This window comes from Notolabrus celidotus, chromosome 8 (assembly GCF_009762535.1).
Source record: "Notolabrus celidotus isolate fNotCel1 chromosome 8, fNotCel1.pri, whole genome shotgun sequence".
NCBI classification, from domain to species: Eukaryota; Metazoa; Chordata; class Actinopteri; order Labriformes; family Labridae; genus Notolabrus; species Notolabrus celidotus.
The window spans coordinates 21,910,271-21,935,598 of NC_048279.1; the positions used below are offsets into that span (position 1 = coordinate 21,910,271).

The window sequence follows — 25,328 nt, forward strand, 5'->3', positions numbered from 1 at the left end:
TTAGTTACTTTTTAAAGTAATAATTTAAGAAACGCAAATGGAACAGATTTCTATGTACAAAATTACCGCTTCTAAAAACAGTTTTCCAAAGTACATAACAAACAATGGGTACATTCAGAAGGAGCATCATACATAAACAATAATTAAGGACATTTAAACAATACAGCTTGTTAATCTAAGGCAAATGAGAAAATTATATATGCATAGAAAACATCATAAAATAAATTGAGTAAGGAGGGAATAATTTTACAGTTCACTGGGGAATTATTTTAGGGAATCATATATATTTAGTGCTTTTGGTCCTTTCATTATTTTCAATGATTTCAGGTATAATTGGAATTAATTTAGAAAAACAACATATTTGGGGGGAGATTTCATAGTTCTGTTTTTATGACTGAAGAATTTTGAGAGGCATTATGTTACAGCAGATTTCAAAACTTTTATTTTTTTAATATCAACCCGAAAGTTATGTCATTCATTCAAAAGGAATTTGAAATGGATTAAAATATTATTTTTTTAACATTCATGGATATCAGTCCAGAAGGATTTCACAATTTGGCATGAGAAGAAAACAACTTCATTTTCACAAAATGACCTTACCAAGATGGCGCCATGGGGTATCATGTACCAGTCTTCCGGACCTTATTCGTCACTGTGACGCGTGACGCACGCACGTTCGCCATACCATCAGTTGGCGTATGATAACAATAAACAACCCTGAAACAAGAGATACGCACCAACAGGACCTGTCGCTTCAATTCGACACAAACGTATTGAAAATATGAGCCGAGACAACTACAGACACATGGAGTGACGTCTCGTCAAGTACCGAGGGAGTGTTGTCGGTCCTGACACAAAGGATTTCCGAGTTTTTGTGACAAACCTAGGGGAGAACTAGAGTTACGGGTTACCCCTTCCTTAGCCCTTTGTAGCTAGCTGTGGCTCATTCCTTGTTTTTGCACACTTTGTGTTAGTTTGTTATGCAGTTGCCAGAGGACTGTACTCGAACTCGTTCTCCTCCGTCACCTCTTCGCTCCCTCTCCCTGCTCTCTCTGGCCCTATGTCTCGCTGGCTTTTCCCCTGGTCAGGCTCAATCAAGAAGCGGGCCTGTCGGTACCTCTTACAGCACTACCTCGGTCACTTTCTACAGGAGCGACTGAGCTTGGACCAGCTGGGCTTGGACCTGTACAACGGCAGCGGTGTCATCAAAGAGATCCACCTCGATGTCTGGGTGAGTGTTCTGGCTGTCAACATCTAACCACAGCAGTACACATCGTGTGTTTTGTCGGACTCGTGCACCCTTGACTGTTTCGCAACTGCTCTCGAGTTCAACAACAATCTCTAACGTCATGCTCAGAGCCTAGCTCGCATTTCTTCGAGGAAATACTCTTATAGCAAACACATCACCAGCCCAACACACCAGCTGCCTCAATCCTTGGTGTCTTAACACTGTAAATAGACATAATTCCCTCTGCCATGTTGGCTGCTCACATCTTCTATGAGTCTGATCCCAGTGTGTTCAGACAAAAATGAAACTAGGTTTTTGTGTCTATCACTTTGTGTTTCTTAGTTTCTGTTCTCTTTTCTTCTACAGGCTGTCAATGAGCTTCTGGAGTCTCTCAGTGCTCCTCTGGAGATAGTGGATGGCTTTGTTAGCAGCATAGAAGTGACCATCCCTTGGCAAGCTCTCCTGACGGATCACTGCACCTTAGAAGTTCATGGTCTACAGATAACATGTCGACCCAAGTATCGCACCAGTAAGTTGTTCTAAAAGCCATTCCTAGGGTCAACCTGTGGGATATCCCCATCAGGAGGTCAGCATTAGTCAGGCCAAGGATGAGAGAGAAAGAATCAGAATCAGAATCAGCTTTATTGGCCAGGTATGCTTGAACACACAAGGAATTTGTCTTGGTAAACTGTAAACGGTGCTCTCTTTGTACAAAGGCATAAGAATAAGCCATATAAATATAATAATAATAACATCAACTATAAACACAAAAGAATAACAATAGGCATGACTAATATATATACAGGCTAAAAATAATATATGATAATAGTGCAGTGGTGAGTAGTGCAAAGATGCTGATGTGAACATGAGGTAGTTTTACATTTAAAAAGTATGTGTAGGTGATAGTTAAGTAATAGAATAAATCAAAAATATGTTTTTTGTTTTTTTTAACCTTTATTAAACCAGGTGAGTTAATTGAGAACCATTTCTCATTTGCAAGAAATACCTGGGCGAGAAGGCAACACAGGTGGCATGACAATATATAGAAGACAAAACGAAAAACAGAGAGGACATACAGAGAAATCTAGAGACAGAACAATACAATACAAAAATATGACAACAGTGAACAACTTAAAAGCATTCTGCTTGGAGAGGAGCTCTTTACAGATTTATCAGATATTTTATTGCTGTTTGTGTTCCAAAATCAGGATAGTTGTAAAGATTATTCAGTGATTCTTTTTTCTGTTATCTCAAAAGCAGATGTCATGCTTTTTTGAGCAGAGACAGGTGTATGTTTGTTGTGATTTGATATCCAAGTGATACAGACGAAGACATAAACATCAGGATTTAAGAACGAGGGCTCCCTGACATCCATGAAAGATCATTTTACACTTTTCTTTTTTAGGAGAACTTTATGTGCTCAAATCACTGCTCTAGATTTTCTATATTCTCTTTAAAATGTTAATAAAAGTGGACAAGTTTGTATTTTTATATTTTATTGAAATGTATTTTCTAAAAGCCAAACTGACATATCCAAAAGTATTTTGTTCCCTTTGATATGTAAGCAAGACAACACATCACAGTAGTATAGTCAGTATTCATAGTAATCCACAATTTTCATTTTTTCTCCATTTTCTATTTTGATGATTCTTCATTTCATATTCATTATTTAATCAACACATTTACACCGACGCTTAGAAGATGCATCTTAGACCTCCAAGTACAAATTGTAGATTTTTTCACACACACACACACACACACACACACACACACACACACACACACACACACAGAGAAATTCACTAATGCTTGCTTTGAAGATGGAAAGTGCCTCTGTCTGTACACATGTCACATGTACCATAAGGAGGCTACAGAGGACATTACAGGCCTCATCTTAAATCATCTGTAAAGTATAGAAAATTCTGGGTCTAATGTTCCAATGTTTGCACTCAGATGGGGGCTGGGACTCACAGGGCTGGTCATCAAGCATGACCTCCAGCATGCAGCTGGCTCAGGAGTGCCTGAAGGACCCCCCAGAGGCGTCAGAGGAGCCACCTGCCCAGCTGGAGGGCCTGGAGATGTTTGCACAAACCATTGAGACGGGTAAGCTAAACTTGACTATGTAAATAAGTGATTGTGTCAACATATAAACATCATCATCAACATTTTTCTACAGTAATGATAAAAAAATGATGATGATACACCTGTGCCTGTCTCTCTTGTTCTCTGTGTTCACAGTCCTTCGTCGTATTAAAGTCACTTTCATAGACACTATCGTTCGCATTGAGCACCAGCCCCTGGACCTGGAAACAGGCATTGCCTTAGAGGTGCACATCAAACGGTAGGTCCCAGTCATTTTCTGCCCCCAAAATTAAGACTTATAATAATACTTAGAGCTTTGTTAACAACACAGTAAGTATAAGATGTAGTTTCATCACATTTCAAAGTTCTAATGGATACTCAGGATACTTGCCCCAAAAACAAATGGATTTCATATGCTTGGGTTTGCTGAACATGCTGATAGAGGGATGTTATGAGGTGAGGAAAATTCAACTTCAAAGGTAACTGGGGTAGTTCAGTTGGCAATAATTTGTTTATAAAATGTCTCCTTCAATGAATGATCCTAATGAATAAATTTAGGTGAGAATCTTCACCGGTTAGATAACTCCCTGGATTTGTTATTTAAAAGAACACTGAGTATTCCAACTACTTGTACCATCACCTTTAAGGCCAATGACAGTTTAAGGTTTAGTTGTGTGAAAGAGAAATAATGTTTTTTCTCTTAAGTAAATACATCATCAGATACAATTTTACATTTAAAAAAAGAGTTAAATTATATAACAATAATTTTAGGTTTGTATGTGTGTACATTTTATTCTCTCCTCTTATAACCTGCAGAAAGATAAAGTCACTATGACAGCAGGTTGGTAACGCTGTGATGCGGAGCTCCTTTACCAAAGTGCAGATGAGAACAAGTGCTCTTAGAAGTGGGTCATAAAGACATAAAAGTGCCCTACAGCTCTTTTAGAGGGGAATACAAACAGTAATCACAAACAGGATCTGAGGTATCATTGGTGAAGCGACTCAGGATGAGCTAAAACAGTATAAAGATCAGTATAATGTTATCAGTATTTTGTCCTTTATTTTTAAAGCATCACATTTCTACCCACAGCCTGTTTTCTTTTAATCAACTAAAGCAACTCTCTGTCTGTGGTCAGTTATATTATAGCTCTCAAATTAGAGCATGCATTACAGTAAGGATTGAGGATAAGCAAAATGGAATCCAGGACTTATATCTGATCTCTCTGCTCATCAGCAGATAAGGGAAGGAGGCCCCTGCTTAGTTATGAGCTCTCCTGAGCCTTATGTTGTCTGATAGCCTCAGTGTGAGGCTCATTTTAAACCGGGTCAGCATGGATGGGGTCCATCACCTGAGCAGGGTTTTGTTCAGTGGCTGAAAATAACTTCAGGCTGAAATTCAGGTGTATTCAATACTGGATATCAGGGGGTCTGTAGCATTGACTTTGGAAAAGATTTGCAAAGTGGCCTCAGCCTATTTTTTAAAAAATTCCAGTTGTCGAATTGAATGTACAAACTGTGCTTACATGACAGTATTATTACAGCAAACATGGAGGCATGGCTAAATATCCACTTGCTGGATTCATCACCAGGTAGCAACCTCTGAGTTTCTTTAATTTTTACAGGTTAATGTCCCGTGACTGTGTTGCCTTTCTCTGACTCTGACTCAGTTGAACCTGTTCTGTTTGTGTAGATTGTTGACATTGCTGCTCAGGATGGTTGTGTTGATCTGGGGTTAGTGACCAGGAGGCCCTGATCAGCTCAAAAGTGTGATTTATTTTCTTGTTTTCTAGAGAGAACAGCTGGTTTGAATGTATTGATGCAGAGAGCCTCTGTCAGTTTATTCAGGGGCAAGAGCAGAGCTCTACCTTACCACCCCAAAGCAAAGTTTTATTAAACTGTGACTACTTGTACTGACTGAAATGCCATAGTCACATTTATTCATTTAAAGCCCTTGTGAGTAGTTTTTAACTGGTATGAAACAGGCAGGAATTTATATTGATACCTCTTTATGATCTCTAAACTGGTACATGAGCAACAAGTTTGATTGTTTCTGTATTTCTGTATTTTTCTATTTTCCAAAGCAAAGATTTTTAATGACTTAATCATTTAACTTAAACTTAAAAGATAGCAGGAGGGTTTTTATTTGTACCACTCGCAAACATGTGCAGGAATAGGCAATAAAGAAATAAGAGGTTCTGCTTGTCCACATGAGGCATCAACATTGACATTAACTGAAAGTTCCTCACACAATGGGTTAGCACCATTAAAAAGAATATCCATGAATAGTTCCATGGAGTTGCTTGTTTCTACATATGATACTTTAGTTTTTCCTGAAAATGAAAACCATCCTTTTTTTCAGTTAAAAAATAATCTTGTTTTATTCTCACAGTTTTCTTTTGTTATTGCACTAAAAAATAGTATGTACTTGTTTGTACCGTTTTGCTCCAGGCTGGAATATTTTGACGAGGCAGTGCGAGATCCAGCAAGCCAGACTGCCGTGCCTGTGGACATCCACCAGCCGCCTGCCTTCCTGCACAAGATCCTGCAGCTGAGCGCTGTTCAGCTGTTCTACGACAGCACTGGCACAGTACAGGTAATGCACACATTGTACTGCTAAGAACTCTCTAAGGGAAATCTTTGTATCTGTATTTTATCACTTTTCTTTTGCCTTTTTCTATGATCATTTATTTCACGCGAAGATTCATCAGACTCGAAAAATATAAGGGAGAAAACTCCAAATGCAAGCATGTCATTTCATTGTGGCAATCTGATCTAAACTAAATGCATGTGTTAATTTATAAATCAGAGGAAAAAGAACCATGGATCAGTTGCTTTCTGAAAGGAAAAAAGAGTGGTTGTGTGCCTTATTTCTGAAGCTGGTCTTGACCATTCAGACACAAGCAGATGTAAAACAATCAAATCTCTCCTCATTCTAGGGTCACCATGAGGAGGGACATCCTGAATCAGCTACAGCTAGTGAAGGAGAAGAGGAGGAAGAGGATGATGATGATGAAGAAGAAGAAGAAGAAGATGAGGAGGAAGAGGAAGAGGAAAAAGAGGTGAAGCCTCAGACTTCTCCTCCCTGTCCTCCGTCTCAGCCACTGCTCATCGGAAGCTGCTCTGGTTTCATCGAAACCATGGTCAAAATCAAGCAGAACGACATGCTGCCAGGACCAAAGGTGTGTGTGTGGTTTTTTTTTTTTGCAACATGATGAAAGATCAGTAAATGAAACATTTTTTTTCATATTGCCCTTCATATTCCACCTGTTTCTCTCTGTTCAACAGTTGGAGTTGGATGGGAAGGTGGGCTGTGTCCACTTGCTACTGTCTCCAGATCAAATAACTCACCTGATGGACCTGCTGGCAGCTCTTTGCATTGAAACAGGTATGTTAACACACAGCCACACAGATACACATTTATTTATCCTGGAACAAAGCTACACTCAACTTTTCAGTTTGACTCTTGCCCCCAAAACACCCACAAGTTGACTTTTAATACTCTGAGCAGGAGGTCTGAATCCCGGTTTTTAACTATTTTAAGTGTCCTGGGAAATAAAGACAGCAGAACTATTAAACTGCTTTAGAAATCAACACATGTACCAATGAAACAAGCAAGAAACAAGTGACATTAGCTTTTTTTTTAAAGTCTACAGCCAGATGTCAACAACTCAGTTAACCGCTGATTCTAGGCTGAGAGATCAGCGTACAGAAACGCCCTTTTTTCAGAGATTAGCACAGACTCAGGCTGTTGATAGTGTCAATCCTTGTGGCAGAGGAAGTAAAAGTGATGATTAAACAAGCTAAGTCATGTGCTCATTGGATTTAAAGTTGATTGTGATTTGCCCATTTCAGCTTTGACTGATGACAGAAATGAATTGCTTATCAAAAGCTTGCATCCTTCAATTCTACATCATTTTCAGCTTCTGATTGAAAATAGGAATGTTATAATAATTCAGTTAGACACAGACATTACGCCTGTGCTGTTTGAATCAAGAAAGTAAGGTCACAGACGTAGTGTCACACTCTAATCCCTGATACTTTTCCTTCTCAGACACATTAATGAATGTGTGTCTTTGTCCTCTCTCCTCCAGAGCCTGAGACTAAGTGTGGTGGAGTGCACAGTCGTCCATTAGACTCAGACGACCTGCGGATGATTGAGGAGGACCTCAGTAAGCAGCTGGGCTCCAGCCCCAGAGACAGGGAGTGGGATGATGAGCCCGACATGGAGCCCTACATCACCAGCCTGGAGAATGGAGGTGAAAAAAAAAAGAGAGAGCACAGGTTCACTCTTTAACTGTCAGACCAGAGATACATCAGAACCTCGGCAGACCTGCAGTTTGTGACAAAGCAAGCTGCCGTGGATAGAAGTTAGGGAAGGTTGAACTTTTGAATACAAATATAGCATGCAGTATACAGGTGAACATACAGGCTTGTAAATGACAAAGTGCAGGATATTCATCTTTAGCTTGGCTGTTTAAAATGTAAAAAAACAAACGCCTCACTGTTTTTTGTTTTTACTTCAATGAGAAATGTAGGCGGTGCGGAGGTTCAAATCTTTGGTGTTAAATAAGAAGAGATAAAAACTCCTGCTGCTCCTCTCCAGTGTGACACAAAGTATACATCTAGTATTAGATGTGCTCATGAGTTTTTTTTTTGTGTGTTTGCATGCAGAAATGTTTTTCTCCATGTGTCCTGCTGGGATGAACAGTAGCGTGACGTCAGTTCGCTCTGGCAGTGAGCTGTCAGACAGCGATATGGAGTCATCGACCCAGAGTCTAGCCAGCTTCACACAGCCTGCAGCGCTGTCTGCACAGGTACACACTGTGTTCTTTATGTGCGCATGATTGGTATCATTTAGTGCTACTGAAAATAATATTTCTTATGATTGGTTCTGTTTCTATTTTTTTATTTCAAGCAGCAGAATTATTAAACCATGACTTTACCAACACATGACTCATACTTGTAAATGTATTAATCAAGTCTCAGTTGATCTGATTCCTACTTTTGTTTTCCCTGTCAGGGCATGGTGAACTGTCCCAGGAGGTATCCTGTAGCAGGCTGTCTGTCAAGTTTACCGCAGTCAGGCATGAGGACCAGAGGTAAAATCACTGCCATGCAAAGTGAAGGGTTTTATCTGCACTTTAAAGGTTTCTATCTCTGAACAAACCTCAGTAGTAGTTAATCCTTGCCTATATTGCCTCTCCTGCTTCGGCCCTTGTGTAATCTTTAAACATTATCTGCATGAAACAGCTCTGCACAGATGAATACATATTTTTTTTAATGTGTGTCCGTCCTCTCCCGTGCAGGACGTTCACACAGCGGCCAGGCAGAGCAGCTGAAGCCCGATGCTTTGTTACGTGTGTCACTTGGCGGCCTCACCCTGACCCTGCTGCAGGAGGATCCGCCCTCCAAGCCTGAAGGAGCATCATCATTGGCTCAGGTGTCTCAGGTGTTTTTCCGGGAGCTTGCGTTCTTCAAGGACAGCATGTTCAGTGAAAGAGACTTCCACCATCTGAGAGGCGGCTTTGCCAAGGCCTGCCCACACTCCCATCTCAGGTAGAAAAACACTAAGGGATATGATTTTTCTATGGGGAATTCAAATTTATGTGGACCTCTTACCTAATTTCATTTTGAAATGATTTCATGAAGCACAGTGTTTATTAAATAATCACTTATACAAATATTTCTGAAGCAGAATATGCCTTGGTGAAGTAAAAAAACAAACAGCATGTTGCTTTAAGGGATGTGTCACTTGTCTGACATGGTTCTATCTCTCACACACACTCACACACATGTAGTTGTTGAGTGCTTTTAAAACTTCTGGTACCTCACTGTAATGGTGTTATCCTCTTCTTCCCTGACTTCCTCCGTCTTCAGAGTGACGGGAGCAGCAGTGCAAGTTGCTTGTGAGATGCGGAGTGGGAGACGCCACAGTCGAGCTGTGACCTCTGACCTTTCCTTCAGCAGACTGGAACTGCTAGAGTGCCTCTGGGAGGATGGAAAGCCTCAGTACAGTGAGGTAAAAAACTTGTTTGAGTGGACCTCTCCGTAGTTAACCAGGGGTTTCACTCAAGAAGAATGGACCTAATTATATATTTATGTCAAGATCTTTATTTTAAGCTCTTAATATTTCAATCAAACCTGTATCCTTTAGTGCAAAAAAATAAGAGTCATCTAAAAAGGTCTGACATCTAAATCTCTGGACGCCTGTATCAAAGCTGTTCTCTATCTGTCTTTGTATTAGGAATAATTCATACATGTCTGACTGTTAGTGTGGAAGTGTGGAGTCATGACGGAGAAATCTTACATAGTATATTCATCTTTCAGCTGCTTCAGTTCCAGAAAGCTGGTTTGTTTACAGTTGGGGCAGCAGCCAGACCATGTGCCCAACTACACTACGGCCTCACTGAAAAACACCTGCGCAGGGTATGCCTTAAAACACACACACGCACACGCACACGCACACGCACACACACACACACACACACACACACACACACACACACACACACACACACACACACACACAGACACACAGAAATGCATGCCTGTTGAAGTGCAAAGCCTTCTTATTTAGAAATATTTTTTTTTGATTAATTTGTAGTTTTGTCTCAAATATCCAGCATCTTGGGTTCAAATTTTTACAGCTTGTGTTTGTTTTGTGTACTAATCAAAGTAGCAACAAAGATCAGTGTTTGCTGTAAGATTTGACAACAAAAACCAGAAGAAACAAGAGGTTACTTTTGATGGTTACATGATGATTGGAAAATAATTTGTTATGACAACATTGACAAAAGGTAAATCCATTGTTTGTTTGTTTTTCATCATTATTTGTATCTTACACTGCATTTGTTTTTTTTTCCTATTCCAGAGTTTTATCCTTAGAAGGCTGCATTACTCTCAAAGGAGTAAGAGCACCTGTAAAACTATACCCTTGAGTCCTCCTCTATATGTATACCAGTAATCAAAAACATAATGAAGTGTAATCCAGCTTTGACTTTATGTTAGGATTTTCAAAAAAGAAAGCTTTAAGCCTTCTCTTAAAAAGAGAAACAGTGCTTCCTGTAGCCAAACAAGTAAACCAACAGGTGGGAGATCTGAAATAAATTCTCTACCTCCCATAGTACTCTTGGTGTCTCTCAGTAGGCTTACTCTGGGGAGTACAGTGTTCCAGAGGGCTAACATGACACCTTGAGTCTTTTAAATAAAATTATGCTTCTTTGATAATTTCATGTTTGCATGATTTGTGTGTGCGTTTGCAGGGTAAACAGCGGATAGTACGGCGGGACAGTGTGGTGCGGGTGGAGCTGGCAGAGCTGAGCGCTGAGCTAGACCTAGACGTTATCAGTCGTCTAGAGAGACTGAGCAAAGCCTTCAGCCACTGTTCTGCACAGCCTGCTGGTCCTGGACTCATGCAGGTGAATAATAGCACACATGTATTGCATAATCAGGATGCCAAAAACACACACACTCCTGTAACAAAGTATTATAGGAGAAATTCAAAATTACTCTTTATAACTCATGTCATGAGTTTTTTTGTAAGTTTTTGAAAATGGTAAACCAAAAACCAAAGCTTTTGAAAATTGCTGGAATAGATAATTCTGTCATGTTGGTACGGCCATGTTTGTGCTATCTGTTCTAAAAGAACCCTTCCCTGAGAATTGTGATAAATGAATATGTAAAGATTTCTCCCTCTCTTTCCCCTCAGACACAGAGCAGTGAGCTGTACTCCTCCTTCACCCTCCTCTCCCCCCACGCAGTCCTCAGGCTTCGCTTCCCCGTACCTGACCTACAGCCCCCACCTAAGCGCCGACCTCCGACTGAGAGAGTGGTGAGGCAGGAGACCTTGGTGCTGGAGCTGACGGAGCTGGAGTTGAAGCACCAGGAGGCCCCGGACCTCCAGTCCGAGCAGACTACCCCTGGACAACCATGGGCCCCCTGCCTCACCCAGCTGCTGGAGGCCTCCTTCACTGACCTGCACGGTGGGAACACACACAGCATTATGAAGCAGTTACACTGGGTAGAACCTGGTGCTTAAAATGGATGATCTGAATGTTTTCAATTCAATTAATTTAGCAGAGTAATTCATTCAGTGGTGCCTGTAAGATAGATACTCAGACATGACCAGACAATTAAATATTTTGGTCACTTTCTGTCCTCCATGGATAAACAAGACATACTGTAGCTTTGTTAGACTTTTAATCTGTGAAACGCATACAGAACTGAGGTACTGTCACTACACAGGCTCATACGAGGGCTGGGAAGGCGGCTCTTTCCCCTGTATCAGAGTGAAGAAGAACCGTGACTCTCTGCCCAGGTTAGTTGTGCTGTCTTATTATAGAGAAATTATTTAAAATTTATGTAATTCTGAGACCAGCTCTCTCTAATTGCCTGTCTTTGTGAGTAGGATATCTGTGCGTGTGCGTGGAGGTGAAGCTCAGGGCCCTTCAGGAGGTCTGGATGGGATGAACCTCGGCCTGATCAGGGACATGGGGGCCGCTTTCTTTGAAAGTCACTGTGAACTCAACGACAAAACTAGCTCTCCGTTCTCCTCCAACCGCACCATGTTTGAGACAGAAGAGGTGCACTCACAAAAACACACAAAAGAAAAGAAACATTTCAGCTTATAAACAAGAACTCAAGACTTAACTTGTTCCTCTCCTCTGTCCTTGTTTCAGATGGTGATTCCGGCCGACCCAGAGGAGATGCGTCAGTTTCAGGCACAGTGTGTCGCCCAGTGTCAGTGTGCTGTGGATATCTGCTTCCCACTAGCCTATATCCTCTTGCCAAGCAAACAGGCCTTCCAGAGCGTCTACAACAGGTATAACACACGTGTGAAAGCTTCCTTTTAAGATAACATCATCCAGGTATACCTGTAAGTGTTGGGGAATATTAGAAATTATTTTCAGAAGAAAGCCAAAGGAGTGATTACAGATATAGGATTTATTTGAAAGATATAGATTGTTTTTGCAAAAATTAAACCAGTAGTCGTATGGCAGCAATTAAGGTGATTCTTTTTTTATTCAGGCATTTTTGCCTTCATTAGATTGGGCAGCTGTTGGGAGTAGAGTGGGCAATAACATGCAGCAAATGGTCATGGACAGTTAACCAGAGTTGGAGTTTAACCAGCAACCACTGTAACAATGACTAAAGCCTCAGCACATGGGGTGCGTGCTGAAATTGCTAGGCCAACTGGCGCCCCAATAAAGTGCATCTTGAAGCTGGAACGAAAAAAGACCTTATTTATTTGGTTTATTCATTAATTATTATGTAAAGTATTCAGATGGCAGCTTTTGAAACAAAGAACTCAGAGAAAGAATATCAGTTATTTTGTATTGTCAAACAGTTTTAGTGGGTACCACCATCTGCTCAAGTGTGATTCTCTGCTAATGACTTAAGTTGTGTTCTTTTTGAGAAAATTTCCAATTTTTTAACAACAGGGTGAAGATGTATGAAATGCACCCTGTTGCCTTTTAAACATGATTGTTTTGAACTGTTCCTCTAGAGCTGTTGTGTAACAAATGGCTTCACCTTCCAGCTTTGTTCGTTTCCAGTCTTTATTTTGGTCTTAAATCATGAACCAGATGTTATATTAATTTTCCATCACCCCTCCATCCAACAGAATCAATAATGATCTGTTGATGTGGGAGCCACCTCCACCCTCGGCCAACAGCCCAGACCACAGCCGCCATCATCGTGACGAGTTTCAGCTCTGCAAGTCAGCCTTCAGACTCGGTGAGTTTGACTGCTGTGATGGGAAAAAGTCAAACAACATGTAGATCTGTTCGACATAATAGCATGTAGACTGAAATAATGACACGTTTTTTTTCAATCTTTACCACAGACTCTGATTCAGAAGAGGACGAGCCTCAGTTCTACTTGGCTAGTGAGTCAGAAGGAAAGACACAAAAGTCAGCTCCCCGTCCAAACCACAACCTCAGCCTGCTCTCTCTCACTGTGATCATCAGTAAAGGTCGGCTCCAAGCCAGAACAGACAAGAAGGTGAGCCACAGGGCGGCAGACAGCAGTGTTAGTAAATGTAACTAATTAATAAAAATAATGACTTTTTAATCATTTTTAGGCATTTTAGTTAAATATATTTTGAACTTTAGGACTGACAACAACTGGATTTTTGTGTTGCGAGTCGAACCCAAAATATTTGACTCTAATGTTTTGAGTTACCCAAAACAGCTCTGGCTTTATCCATTCTTGATTTAAGTAATTTTTTTCCCCTGTGCATTAGTTTATATTAGTGTTATTTGTCTTTTTTAAATGTTTGCATTACATCTCATCTATTCAGGAGGACCAGAGTCATGGGGAAATTGTGCTTGACCTGGAAGGGGGGAAGATATTCAGTGTTGCGCAGCATCAAAACGACCCCAATCTCAGCTTCCTGTGTCTGGAGAGCAGACGAGTGGAACTCTACCATCGAGGTTCACATTGTCATTTTTACTTTCAAACATTTAGTTATCACATAATTCCCTCTCAGGGTTACATTTAGTTAGAGTTTTTATCTTACGTATAAAATGTTAATATATTTCATGACCCATATCTTTAACTTAATATAGCAGTGGTCAAAGACACCCCCATCCCACAGAGGTTAGAGATGCCTAACTTCACTCCTCCAAAGCATTTGGACCCCACCATCTACCCTACAGAGGTGGGTGTGAGCAGTGTGAGTGGCAGGGAGGGGGAGCTTCAGATGTTGTCCACAGCCATCAAAATCACACTGGACTCACAGAGGAGTGTCAAGGTGCGTCCTCCTCTAATGTTTGATTTGTCAGCTGGTGAAAGTTTAGCATTATAAACGTTTGGTTTCTGTTTTCTTTTGTAGGAATTCCTAGTTGCCCTCAAACTTCAAGGTGCCACCATGCGGCATTACATGACGCAGTCTAATCACAGTTGGCATGAGCAGGTGAGAAGTGCTGAGTCAGGTTTTTGTACAGATCATGAGTACAGAGTGTTTTTACTGACTTCTTGTCCCAAATTGAAAGGAACAATCTCCTCCACCTCTCTGAACTCTGAACAGATATTGGCAATATGTTCTAAATTTCCAGTTCAATTTTTATTTCTGGGCATTTGGAGTTGTTTCTCTTATTCCTTGCTTTTCTTGCCAAAATAAAAACAGTGGATAGGAAAAGCAGGATTATTTTCAACTTTCTCAGGGAATAGATTTTTTTAGTTAAAGTACTTGGTAGTAGCCTGTAAGATTAATACAATGTCTTTTCCATCTTTTGGACAGACATTTCAAATATTTCACAAATATAACCCTTATGTAATAATGTGCAGCTGCATCTCAAAAATGTGATTATCACAAAGAATTTCTTGTTTTTCACGACAGAAACATGTTTGAAAATAACTTATTTGACCTGTATTTCAATTTTATAGTGTCTCATGTTCCATCTGTTCACATAAGGGAGGCGGGCTTTATGACCTACACTGCAAACCTAAACAGTCTCATTCTTTGTTGACCTTTAGTATTCAAACATTTTCTCAGGGTCATTGTTTGGCCTAGCGGTTTAAGTGGGCCCCATGTACTGAGGCCACAGTTCTTGTTACAGTTCTTGTTACAGTCTTTGCTGGTTTGACTCCTGGCCACGACCCTTTGCTGCATGTTGTCCTCCTCTTTCTTGTCCACACATTTCACGTCTCTTGTTAGCTGTCCCATCTAATGAAGTCAAAAATCCAAGACAAAAAAAACGTCAAACATTTTCCCCAACTACATAAATTGTGAACAACCTGCAGCTGCAGCATTTAATTTCAGAGTATTGAAGGTGACTCAGGAAGCTAATTCACGGAGGTAGATGTGGCAGGTTCAGGAAATGTTTAAACATAGCAGTTAATTAGAAAAGAATGAAAAGGTATTGTATATTACACACTGATTACATGGAACAGAAAATGACACCTGAGGAGCTTTCCATCCTGAAAATAGGATTAATTGAACCAAAGTCCAGAGAGATGGACACAGAAAAATATCCACTGTGCTGTTAGCTGTTAAGATCAGCCTGCTCTCCCTCAAAATCAGAGGCCCTGCCAAAAACTCAATGATTGTTCCCTCTTCCTGTTCCCAGAGATCAAAAGTATATGGTATTATTTTGCAAGTAGGATTTACCACAATAACTTGCACAACCAAATAGATTTGCAGACAATGTCTGATCCCATTTCATTTCCAGTTGAAGAGTTACACTTGTGCCCAAACATGCAAACCACACTCTTTGCTGAAATCAGTCACAGTGGATGTTTTTTAAATGTTTGCCATCTGATATTTTTTCCCCTTTCAACTGAGCCTGTGTTTGCTTTTCGCAGCTGGTCGACTTCCTGGATGTCATTGACGATCCCATTCTGGGATACACAGCACCTGCTGTAATCACTGTCCTCCACACACACCTCGCTACCTGTGCCGTCGACTACAGGTAAGAATAAAACCTCTGTGAGAATAATAGTAAACATAAGTTATTTTGTCTGTTCTTTTCATTCACAGCTTCTGTTTTTCTTTTTGCCAGACCTCTGTATCTGCCCCTGCGAATGTTGTTCACTGCAGAGTCCTTCTCTCTGTCCAGTAACATCATTGTAGACACTGCCACTTTCCACCTCAGGTACAGGTCAACTTTTACATGAAGATTGCCTTTTAGATAAAACAAGTATTGAATAATATTCTCTGAAAATAAAGCATCACAATACTCTGAGTGTTTTGATTGTTGTCATAAGTTTGTGTCACACTGTCTGATGTGTTTCTGTGATGTTGTGTTCAGGTTCATCCTGGATGACTCTGCTCTCTACCTCTCTGACAAATGTGAGACTGACACCGTGGACCTGAGGAGGGGTAAAAAAACAAAAACATGCTATTCATGCATGCTGTTTACACTTTTGTCATATAAGGTCTTTATGTTTCCTGGCTAGCAAGGTTTGTTAGTTAGTTTAGTTTAGTGTTGCTGCCCTTCGTCATCACATGTAACCAGGATGTGAAGCATACCTTAGATATAGCCACACTAATCTTAATGCTCAATGTGGATTTATTTCTCAATCCAATTTTTGTTCACAATGTTTTTTAAACTTCAGGTAGGAAGAAAAAACATTCAGTCCCTTCTTTCCCACCGTCTGAAAGTAGCTTTAGAGAAGTTACAGCCAACATTTTTTATTTTCCACTGATGAAAAAAATCCTTGAAAGGTGCAACTGGCTCAAAAATGCATAAACAGACAGAGGCCCAAATCATCTGAAGAGCTGCTAAGGATGCTTGATATCCCTCAAGTTTGGATGAGTGGTAGAAAACAAGATATCGTTCCACTTTTATCATGATGAAGGGATGAGTGTTAGATGTATTCACCCAACAAGAGTAGTGTGATTAAAATCAGAGCTCTAATCAAGGTAATGGTAAACAGCAGAACAGCACAGCTTCTTTATGAAATTATAAAATCTAAAAAAAGATTAATGTCTCTTGACGTGTTAATCTTCATGACTTCTACTTTCTCTAAAGGGTTTGTTTGTTTATTTGTTTGTTTGTTTGTTTTAAAAGTATTGTGTTTTTAAAAAGTGTTGAAGGAGGAGGTCATCATATTATAAAGAATGGATTAAATCAGGGCACTTTAAGAGTCAGTATTATTAAAGTTCACAAGGATGACAATGAATGGACCTCTACTAAAAATAAACCTTGTGTCTCTGTGTCACACAGACTACGTGTGTGTTTTGGACATTGACCTGCTGGAGTTGGCCATCACTACATGGAAAGGCAGTGATACAGGAAAACTTGTGAGTCTATGTCATGTGTTTATGCACCTGTTTCCCTCACCTTCACTCCGCCGCCAACAAATATCCCAGCATGTAGAATGAGCAGCTGTGCAGGAGAAACTGAGCTCAGTTTCCATCAAAAACAACCATCCATGGCATGATTCAGGAAGAGTGAGGTCTAAATCCATTATCTACAATAAAACGCTGCAACATAAAAGTCATTAGCATGTTGTTTTCTGCACCATCCTCTGAAATAGGGAGGTCAATTTTAATTTTTTTCTGCGATCGATCTTTGGAAATGTTAACGATCAATTATCGATTAATCAATAAAAAATATTGAGTATTATTACGTCAAAACTAAAGCAAAATAAGTTGTTTTTCCCCTAAATTATATTTTTCACTGCAACAAAATGCATATAACTGACGGTATTGAATACGGGTACATGTTTAACACTTATTATTAACAATCAGGTTCATAAAAATATTCTCTCGTACATATTAAGTGAAGGTTCATACTACTAACAGAAAAGTACTTCAGACTCACAATGTGAGTTCACATTGAGTGTGCAGTTTTCTGTCTACTCGTTCTTATTGAGAAAAATAAACATGTTTGTTTGCGGTCAGGTGTCAGCCACAGAAAAGCCCAGATGGCTCTGATGTTGCTGTTCTGCAAACATAGAGGACTAGCAATTCCAAACATTCTGTTTGCTTTGTATCCAAAGGTGGAAATGTCCTGTTTAAAGTTCTCAACCTTCGTGTCCGTGTCATAGTTGGAAGCAGTTGCGTATTGATCCTCTTTAAAAAGTGCTCATGCAGGCGCAGAGGCGCAGCTGCCAGCTGAGCATCTCCGCTGTGCACAACACCTTTGACAGCTGATACACATTGAAACATGCTTTAAACTTAAGACACCTCCCTGATAGCTGAATGAAATATGAGACTACGCGTTGTTTGTTCCACGTGATGGAATATTTAAAACAAAAATGCATGTTTTGAGTAGTTTCTTAACAATCAATGAATCAATACTCGATTAATTGTTTACATCCCTACTCTGAACATATCACTGTTCACATTGAGTGTGCAGTTTTTATGTCTTTTCAGTGTTGGATCTGATATAAACAACAGAAAAACTTTCATTACCATTGATGATTTCCACTAAAGCTGGTACTTTGTCCTCTTCAATCAAGCAGATTTTTTGAGATCCAAGGGTGTTAACACTTGTTAATCTGATTATCTAAGGGTTTACAACGCATCAGCATCAGCACTGGCTTTACTTCTAAATACATTAATAATGAAAGCAGAAAATCTGCATCTTTCCATAGATCATTTTGCTGTTTTGTTTTGCTTTTCGTGGTTAGTTGTTACCGGAGGCACTGACATCATTTTCTCACATTTAAAAAAAGAATCTCAGTGTTTCTTACTCATGAAAAAGTAAACAAATGCAAGATTAAACTCTCAGCCCTTTGAGGTTTTAATAGTTGTTATTGGAAATATCCTTTCACCTCTCTTGCCATCGCCCTTCATAACTCTCTATGTTTTAAATATGTTCTTCTGTATCATCTCTCTCTTCTCCAGTCACAGCCTCTCTTTGAGCTCCGTTGCTCCAACAATGTGGTCCATCTTCACACCTGTGCTGACTCCTGCGCTGCCCTGGTCAATATGCTGCAGTATCTGGTCTCCCAGGGTGACCTCCATCCCCCGCCGCGGCACACTTCACCCACCGAAATTGCGGGTCAGAAACTACCGGTAAGTTTTTCGTACCAAAAGTAGAATTACAACAACATATTGACAAGAATTTAATTTAGGCTTTAGTGATGTGATGTGTGTAGTTTATCACTTACTCAGTTAGTACGAAGGCAAATAAGAAAAAGTCTCAGATTACTAAATCATAATCTGCTCAGAATTTCCTATAGAATAGTGATTGGGTGTAAATGGATTAGCATCGTTGCTAAAGGGAACACAGTGGTTTCATGAAGTTCAGAAAGTGGTCTCAAGACGTCGTTAAATTGTCTCATGTTTGTGTCACATTTTGTCTTGTTAGCTGTCAGAGAGTCCTGCGACCTTGCCGCCCTGCCCTCCAGCTGAAACCGCAGAGATCAACCAGTATGACCTCACCGACGCCTTAATAGACACAGAAAGGAGCCGCCGAGAGGAGAGTCTTGATCCAGGTGCTGCACTGTCTGTCTCCTTTTCTCTGCACATCTGAATAGCAAGATATGATTCAGTAGAAGCTTGAGTGAGGATTTATTAAAACTGTTTCCAGAAGTGGGACATGAAAATATGAAGCTGTCCTGGTTTCAATTTAAGACTTCTGCAATTTCTCTGCATTTGTTCAGGTTCACCCTCCATGCCCAGAGGCTCGCCTGTCTCCGTCTACCTGTTCCCAGGTGAAGCTCCAAAGGGCGGTCCACCTGTTCCGTTGGATGATGACTCTGAGCTTGACGGGCTGGTTGCCACAGCAACAGAAGCACAAGCAGACATGATGTCTGAGGAAGGCTCTGAGGGCTCCACCGACAATGACGACTTCTGCATCTTGGAGGCTCCTGGCATGGGCATTCCTGTGAGTCTCTCCTTTTTATTTTATGACACTCTTTGTTTGATTCCTTTTTCTGAAATGATCTTCAAATGATCACATAAAATATCTACATGGATTTGTTGCAGCCCAGGGACGGGGAGCCTGTAGTGACGGTGCTGTCCCCGGGGCCAATCAGGGTGAAGGACAGTCACTTCTCCAGACCTCGAGGCAGCTCAGACCTACTCCGAGCCCCTAGTCGCTTCCCGGTGCCCCAAAGCAGAGTTGTGCTGCGGGAGATCTCTGTAGTCTGGCATCTCTATGGGGGCAAAGACTTTGGTGGCAAGCCTATGTCCATCCATGCCCAGCATGCAAACAGGTAACAGTGCTGCGAGTAGGTTCTAAAATGCACAGAACATTTTATTTCCCTTATAGGGCATACATCATCATTATAACACTTTTAGATATACTTCTTTCTCTCTCTTCTTCTCTTTTAACCGATAAACATCTTTCTTCCTCTCTATTCAGAGGTCGGTCAGTCTCAGCTGGTGTTCGTGGATCCCCATCTCGCTCCGTCGGCGCCTCTCGTCCTCAGAACTCCTGGCGCTGGGCGGGAGGTAGTGGGCGTCAGCACACACTGCTGATGGAGATCCAGCTCACCAAGGTACAAATTCAGAGTGTGTGGCAGCTGAAGTAAAATTATTTAAGTGTTTGTGTATTTACATTTTCAATTAAGCACTTAATTTTAGATCTTTTATTTGATTCATTTTTCCTCCTTGGTTTCAATTTACTTTGCATAACGAATTGTCCCCACATATTTATCCTTCGTAAACATGAGTAGTACACATCATCACATGTTACTTTTTGTAAGAAAGTATAAAAGAATATTTCTACTTTTTTTAAATTTGAAACTAAGCTTTATTTCTCACTTGTTTTAAACCAATCTAACTTACCCTAAAGATCTTCATAATCCTTCTGTTTCCTCCTCCAGGTGTCTTTCCAGCACGAGTCCTACTCCGTGGCGGGGCAGGATGGGGAGGGGTCATTGGCAGCTGCAGCTGGCGTTTGTCCTGGTGGCGAGCAGCCCCTCTCTCGGCAGGTTTTCATCGTCCAAGAACTCGAGGTTCGAGACCGACTAGCCTCCTCACAACTCAACAAATTCCTCTACCTCTACACCAGTGAGAGCATGCCGCGTCGAGCCCACTCCAACATGGTAAGACAATAGATTTGAATGTAGAGTGTGTGAGGAAGCTTGATTTAAGATTATATCTATCTATCTATAATATCTAACTAAATGCTTCTGATTGTGCTTTCTATTTTTCCAGCTGACAGTGAAGGCCCTGCAGGTTTGTCCAGAGTCTGGTCTCGGTGGCCCAGAGTGCTGCCTCAGGGTAAGCCTGCTGCCACTACGACTCAACATCGACCAGGTAACTGAAACAGAAACTGTGATTTAAAGCAGATCTGCCGTTTAAAGTTTGTTTTTTATTTCAACGAGTAGAAAACAGAAATGTCTCATTTGATCATTTTGTTCCATTCATTCTGTCTTCCCTCTCTGTCTCATCACCTTTTGTTCTTTCTTTCAGGACGCTCTGTTTTTCCTTAAGGACTTTTTCAGTAACTTAGCTTCCTTTGTTAACCCTTATCTGCCTGTGGACCCTGCAGCTGAAGGTGAGCTATGACTGATAACCATTTAATCTTCAGGGCTTTTGTCAACAAGAATTATTACTGTCTTAATCAAGACCTGAGAAACAGGCTTCTGTGATTTAACAATCAGCTTTCTGTGGAGTCAGACACACAGGTTCTGATTATCATCTTCACTGTGGCGTGATTCAAGCTCAATTTGAAGCATCCGATCCCTTTTCCATTTGAAGACGCATTTTAGGGAATGTTTATGTTCCCTCCTTTCTCTTCATGTGTCTCCAGTGAAGCCAGACCCTTCACAGAGAACATCTGAGGAAGCTGAGTCGGCTGCTGGGCTGGGACCTGACCTCACAGCATCTGTTGAAACTACCTACAGCGAGCAGAGCTCCTCCTCTGCCGGCTCCACCTCCTCCTCTGAACAGCCCATCTACTTCCGGTATTTAAACAGAAGACTGTCAAAAAGTGCTTGCAACTTGTCAGTGATTACTGGAGTTCAAAATGTTAAGAGATGTGGTAGTAGATCTGATGCCTCGTCTCTCTGCTGCAAATTTTAGGGAGTTTCGTTTCACCTCTGAAGTGCCTATCTGGCTGGACTACCATGGTAAACATGTGGTCATTGAACAGGTGAGAGCTCACTTATCCTGACCGGAAGCTTAAAACAAAGAATCTGATGGTAGACCTAATACATTAATTTAACTCTTCTCTTCTTCTTTGTCTGCCAGGGAACATTTGCAGGGATTCTGATCGGTCTAGCTCAGCTAAACTGCTCTGAGCTGAAGCTGAAGAGGCTCTGCTGCAGACATGGGTACTAATGCAGACCATCTATAACAACAGAAACCTCATTGGTGTCTTCAAAACATTCCTGCCATATTTGAACTATTTCTTTGTCTTTCCTCTGCATCCTAGCCTCCTGGGTGTGGATAAAGTGATCCAGTACGCCGTCACAGAGTGGCTGACAGACATCAGGAAGAATCAGCTGCCAGGCATTCTGGGGGGTGTAGGCCCCATGCACTCAGTGGTTCAGCTTTGTGAGTTTTTTCTTCATCGTAGATGTTTTCTTATTAGTATTCACATTTCTTTAATATTAATTAATTCTTAATCCCTTTCCCCTCTTCTCATGTGTGCATGTTCCTCCAGTCCATGGAGTGAGAGATCTGTTCTGGTTGCCCATAGAGCAGTATAGAAAGGATGGACGCATTATTCGAGGTCTCCAGAGGGGGGCAGCGTCCTTTGGCACATCCACAGCATCAGCTGCTCTGGAGCTCAGCAACAGACTGGTGCAGGCCATACAGGTACTCAGTCTGTGAGGGGTTTTTACTCCAGGTTATGACGATGTTACGTTTCATCGATCTTTTGAGGTAACTGATACCTTGTGTCTCCATTCCTGATTTCTGTCTGTTTCTCTTCCAGGCCACAGCAGAGACTGTGTACGACATCTTATCTCCAACTCCTCCTCTGAACCGCTTCGCCATCACTGAAGGCCGGGCCCCCTCCAGTAGGCCACGCAGAGCCGCTCAGCCTGCAGACCTCAGAGAAGGTGTTGCCAAGGCCTACGACACTGTTAGAGAGGTAAGTTACTAAAATGAACACTTAAAAAAAGACTCTGGACCCCATCCGGACAGACATTCCAAAAAATAAGTAGTCATCTTAATTTCTTCTTCCTCTTGTCTTCATCCCATAGAGGGGTTTAAGAAAGCCTGTTCTGATGTGTGTTAAATGTCCTCTCTGTCTTCCTTATGATCCCACAGGGCGTGATTGACACAGCTCAGACCCTGTGTGATGTAGCATCCCGTGGCCACGAGCAAAAAGGTCTGCCTGGTGCTGTGGGCGGCGTCCTACGGCAGATCCCACCCACTGTGGTCCGACCTTTGATCGTGGCTTCTGAAGCCACCTCGAATCTACTTGGAGGCATGCGGAACCAGATCAAACCAGACGCAAGGAAGGAGGACTTCTTGAAGTGGCGCACAGAGGACGGCCAGGAATGATGACGGCCTTTTTTTTTGTCTGTGTGAGAGAGTGTGTATGTGTGTATGTGTGTGTATGTGTAAGTGGGAGATTATGGGGGTCTAGGGTTTGAGTGTGTGTTTGCATGTATGTGCGGACTAATGAGAGTCAGTGTGTGCTCCGATGCAAAAAAACAAAACAAAACAAAGCATAGACTAACGACTACTGCAGTGTTAACACCCAGTGTTATATGTGTCTCCATGGAACATGGACTTTAATCACTCTGTTTCTGCATTCAACAAGAGCTCTCCTCATAGTCCTCCTCAGTGACACATTAGTCTGCAGGTCCTTCTTACTGTCTGTGCAAACATATCACCATCATTTTCAACTGAGCCAAGGGCAGGTAAGACCATCACTCTCAAGGTTTGAAGTTCAAAAGACAGACACAGACATGGGGTTTTTCATAGACTCTGGATTGTGCTACGTGAACCTGTTTGATATAAAGTAGGGAAGTAGGGAATAAGTAGTTTCTTTCATCAACATTTGCAGTATGAATAAGAACAAGTCCAAGACCATTTCATGAAGCTTGGAAGAAGATAATTTCACGTTGATTCTTATTCGCTAATCAGTCGCTGCAAACAGCATTCAGCAGATCAGTCAGGACATCAGTTTCTTCATTTTGTAGGTTCAAATTGACAAAGACGAGCTGTTTCACCGTGAACACAGGGAGAATGTTCTAAAAGTCTGCTTTAGTGAAAACATCTTGGCAGATTGTTATCATCAGAACTTCAAAAAACAGCACAACTCATTAGTTCAGCAGAAACCTGCTCCAGTCAGTGCTGATATTTGTGCCATAAACCCTGCAGAGTGCCCTTTTCAAAATCTAGTTTGTGTTGCCTTCCTCAGTCCTTTACCCTCTCTGCTACAATTACATTGTATACTGGCTCATATTGATCCACACCAGACTGAATAGAGACCAGATCACACAACGCCTCTTAACTCTGTAGCATGTTGGATTCTGTCAAAGCTTTACAAAGTCAAATTGATCGCAGTAAACTGTCCATATTTTAGCCAGTCGATCTTCTATCTGCAGCTTGTTTGTACTTCTGTTTCCATAAAGATTTAAAGGCCGGGGGTTTGACATACCCTCCTCTGTCTTCAGAAATGCTTTGTCCACTTCTTTAGTTGCCTTCCTGCATTTTTTTTAATTTTTCTCTATTTTCTTTTTTTAATTTTGTTGAAGTATAAGTATTGTCATACTCGTTTTCAAATTATGAGTTAAGAGGATGTGAACCTGGTGGAGTTGGAGGATGAAAAATCGGGAGAGTTTGTGGTTTTAACGTTTTACATTTGTATCTTTTTTTTAAGTGTAAGGGTCCTGTGTTCCTCTGTATGTGTGAGAGGGAGAGTGTGTGTGTGTGTGGGTTTGTGTGTGTGTGAGAGAGAGACGCATGTCTGTGAGGGTGAGAAGTTGATGCTTGTTATAGTTCTTGTGTGTAATTACTATTTACTATATCATAAACTGTATGAATGACCTGTATAATACAAAGACAAGGAGTATGCAAAATTAATACAAAAAATAAAAAAATTCAGTATAAAAAGTCCCATCTTTGCCTGGTATTTTTGCTGAGAATTAATGCTAATATTTTGCATTGAGGGTAAAAATACATAATAAAATTCATGCACATTTGCCCTTTGTTTTTTTACTTCAAACTTCTACCACTCGATTTAGCTTCATACTGCCTTTTTTAAACTACTTCAATATGTTTATATTCAGATGCTGAGAAAATATCTATTTCTAAACTTTGTTAGACATTGACACTGAAGACATGCTTGACTAATGCTTTGAATTGCATGTCAAAGTAAAAGCTAATCGGCCCGAGTGGTATTAGTCAAGGACCTTAGATGTACTCTATAGGATTTAAATTGCTATAAAGGAGATTTAAGTATAATAATTAATGATTTATCTTAAGTATTATGAAAAATATAACTGTCTTTGTTTTTTTTGTAAGTAGTATTTTATTGATTTTTACATAAGACTTATCACATTTGGGTGAAAAATAAATAACTTTATTTTTTTTTAAATGAAAATATATATAAATAAAATAATAATATAAATGAACATGTAAATAAAAATAAACACATTTAACTTATAATAAATGAGACCAAAACCCACAGTTAAAAAAACAAAACAAAAC

The 25,328-nt window shown here is 40.7% G+C and overlaps 1 protein-coding gene across 2 annotated transcripts; it reads left to right on the forward strand.

The window, feature by feature from the left end:
* Positions 1 to 680: 680 nt before the first annotated feature.
* atg2a (autophagy related 2A) lies at positions 681 to 24,735 on the forward strand. 2 transcript variants are annotated; one of them, XM_034689778.1, is made up of 42 exons: positions 681 to 1,231; positions 1,595 to 1,757; positions 3,182 to 3,331; positions 3,467 to 3,569; positions 5,759 to 5,903; positions 6,247 to 6,489; positions 6,596 to 6,695; positions 7,402 to 7,566; positions 7,982 to 8,124; positions 8,331 to 8,409; positions 8,617 to 8,866; positions 9,188 to 9,329; positions 9,638 to 9,736; positions 10,573 to 10,728; positions 11,019 to 11,292; positions 11,555 to 11,627; positions 11,718 to 11,892; positions 11,989 to 12,131; positions 12,933 to 13,045; positions 13,155 to 13,312; positions 13,611 to 13,743; positions 13,879 to 14,063; positions 14,145 to 14,225; positions 15,617 to 15,723; positions 15,814 to 15,906; positions 16,063 to 16,133; positions 16,981 to 17,057; positions 18,609 to 18,779; positions 19,075 to 19,201; positions 19,370 to 19,593; positions 19,695 to 19,924; positions 20,074 to 20,209; positions 20,537 to 20,758; positions 20,871 to 20,972; positions 21,129 to 21,213; positions 21,469 to 21,622; positions 21,741 to 21,810; positions 21,909 to 21,991; positions 22,093 to 22,214; positions 22,324 to 22,478; positions 22,597 to 22,755; positions 22,935 to 24,735. In XM_034689778.1, the coding sequence occupies exons 1-42, from the start codon at positions 1,061 to 1,063 to the stop codon at positions 23,169 to 23,171; spliced, it is 6,069 nt and encodes a 2,022-aa protein (XP_034545669.1). In that variant the 5' UTR covers positions 681 to 1,060; the 3' UTR covers positions 23,172 to 24,735. The 2 variants fall into 2 exon arrangements, with proteins under 2 accessions (XP_034545669.1, XP_034545670.1); XM_034689779.1 differs by having other exon boundaries at positions 13,882 to 14,063.
* Positions 24,736 to 25,328: the final 593 nt, after the last annotated feature.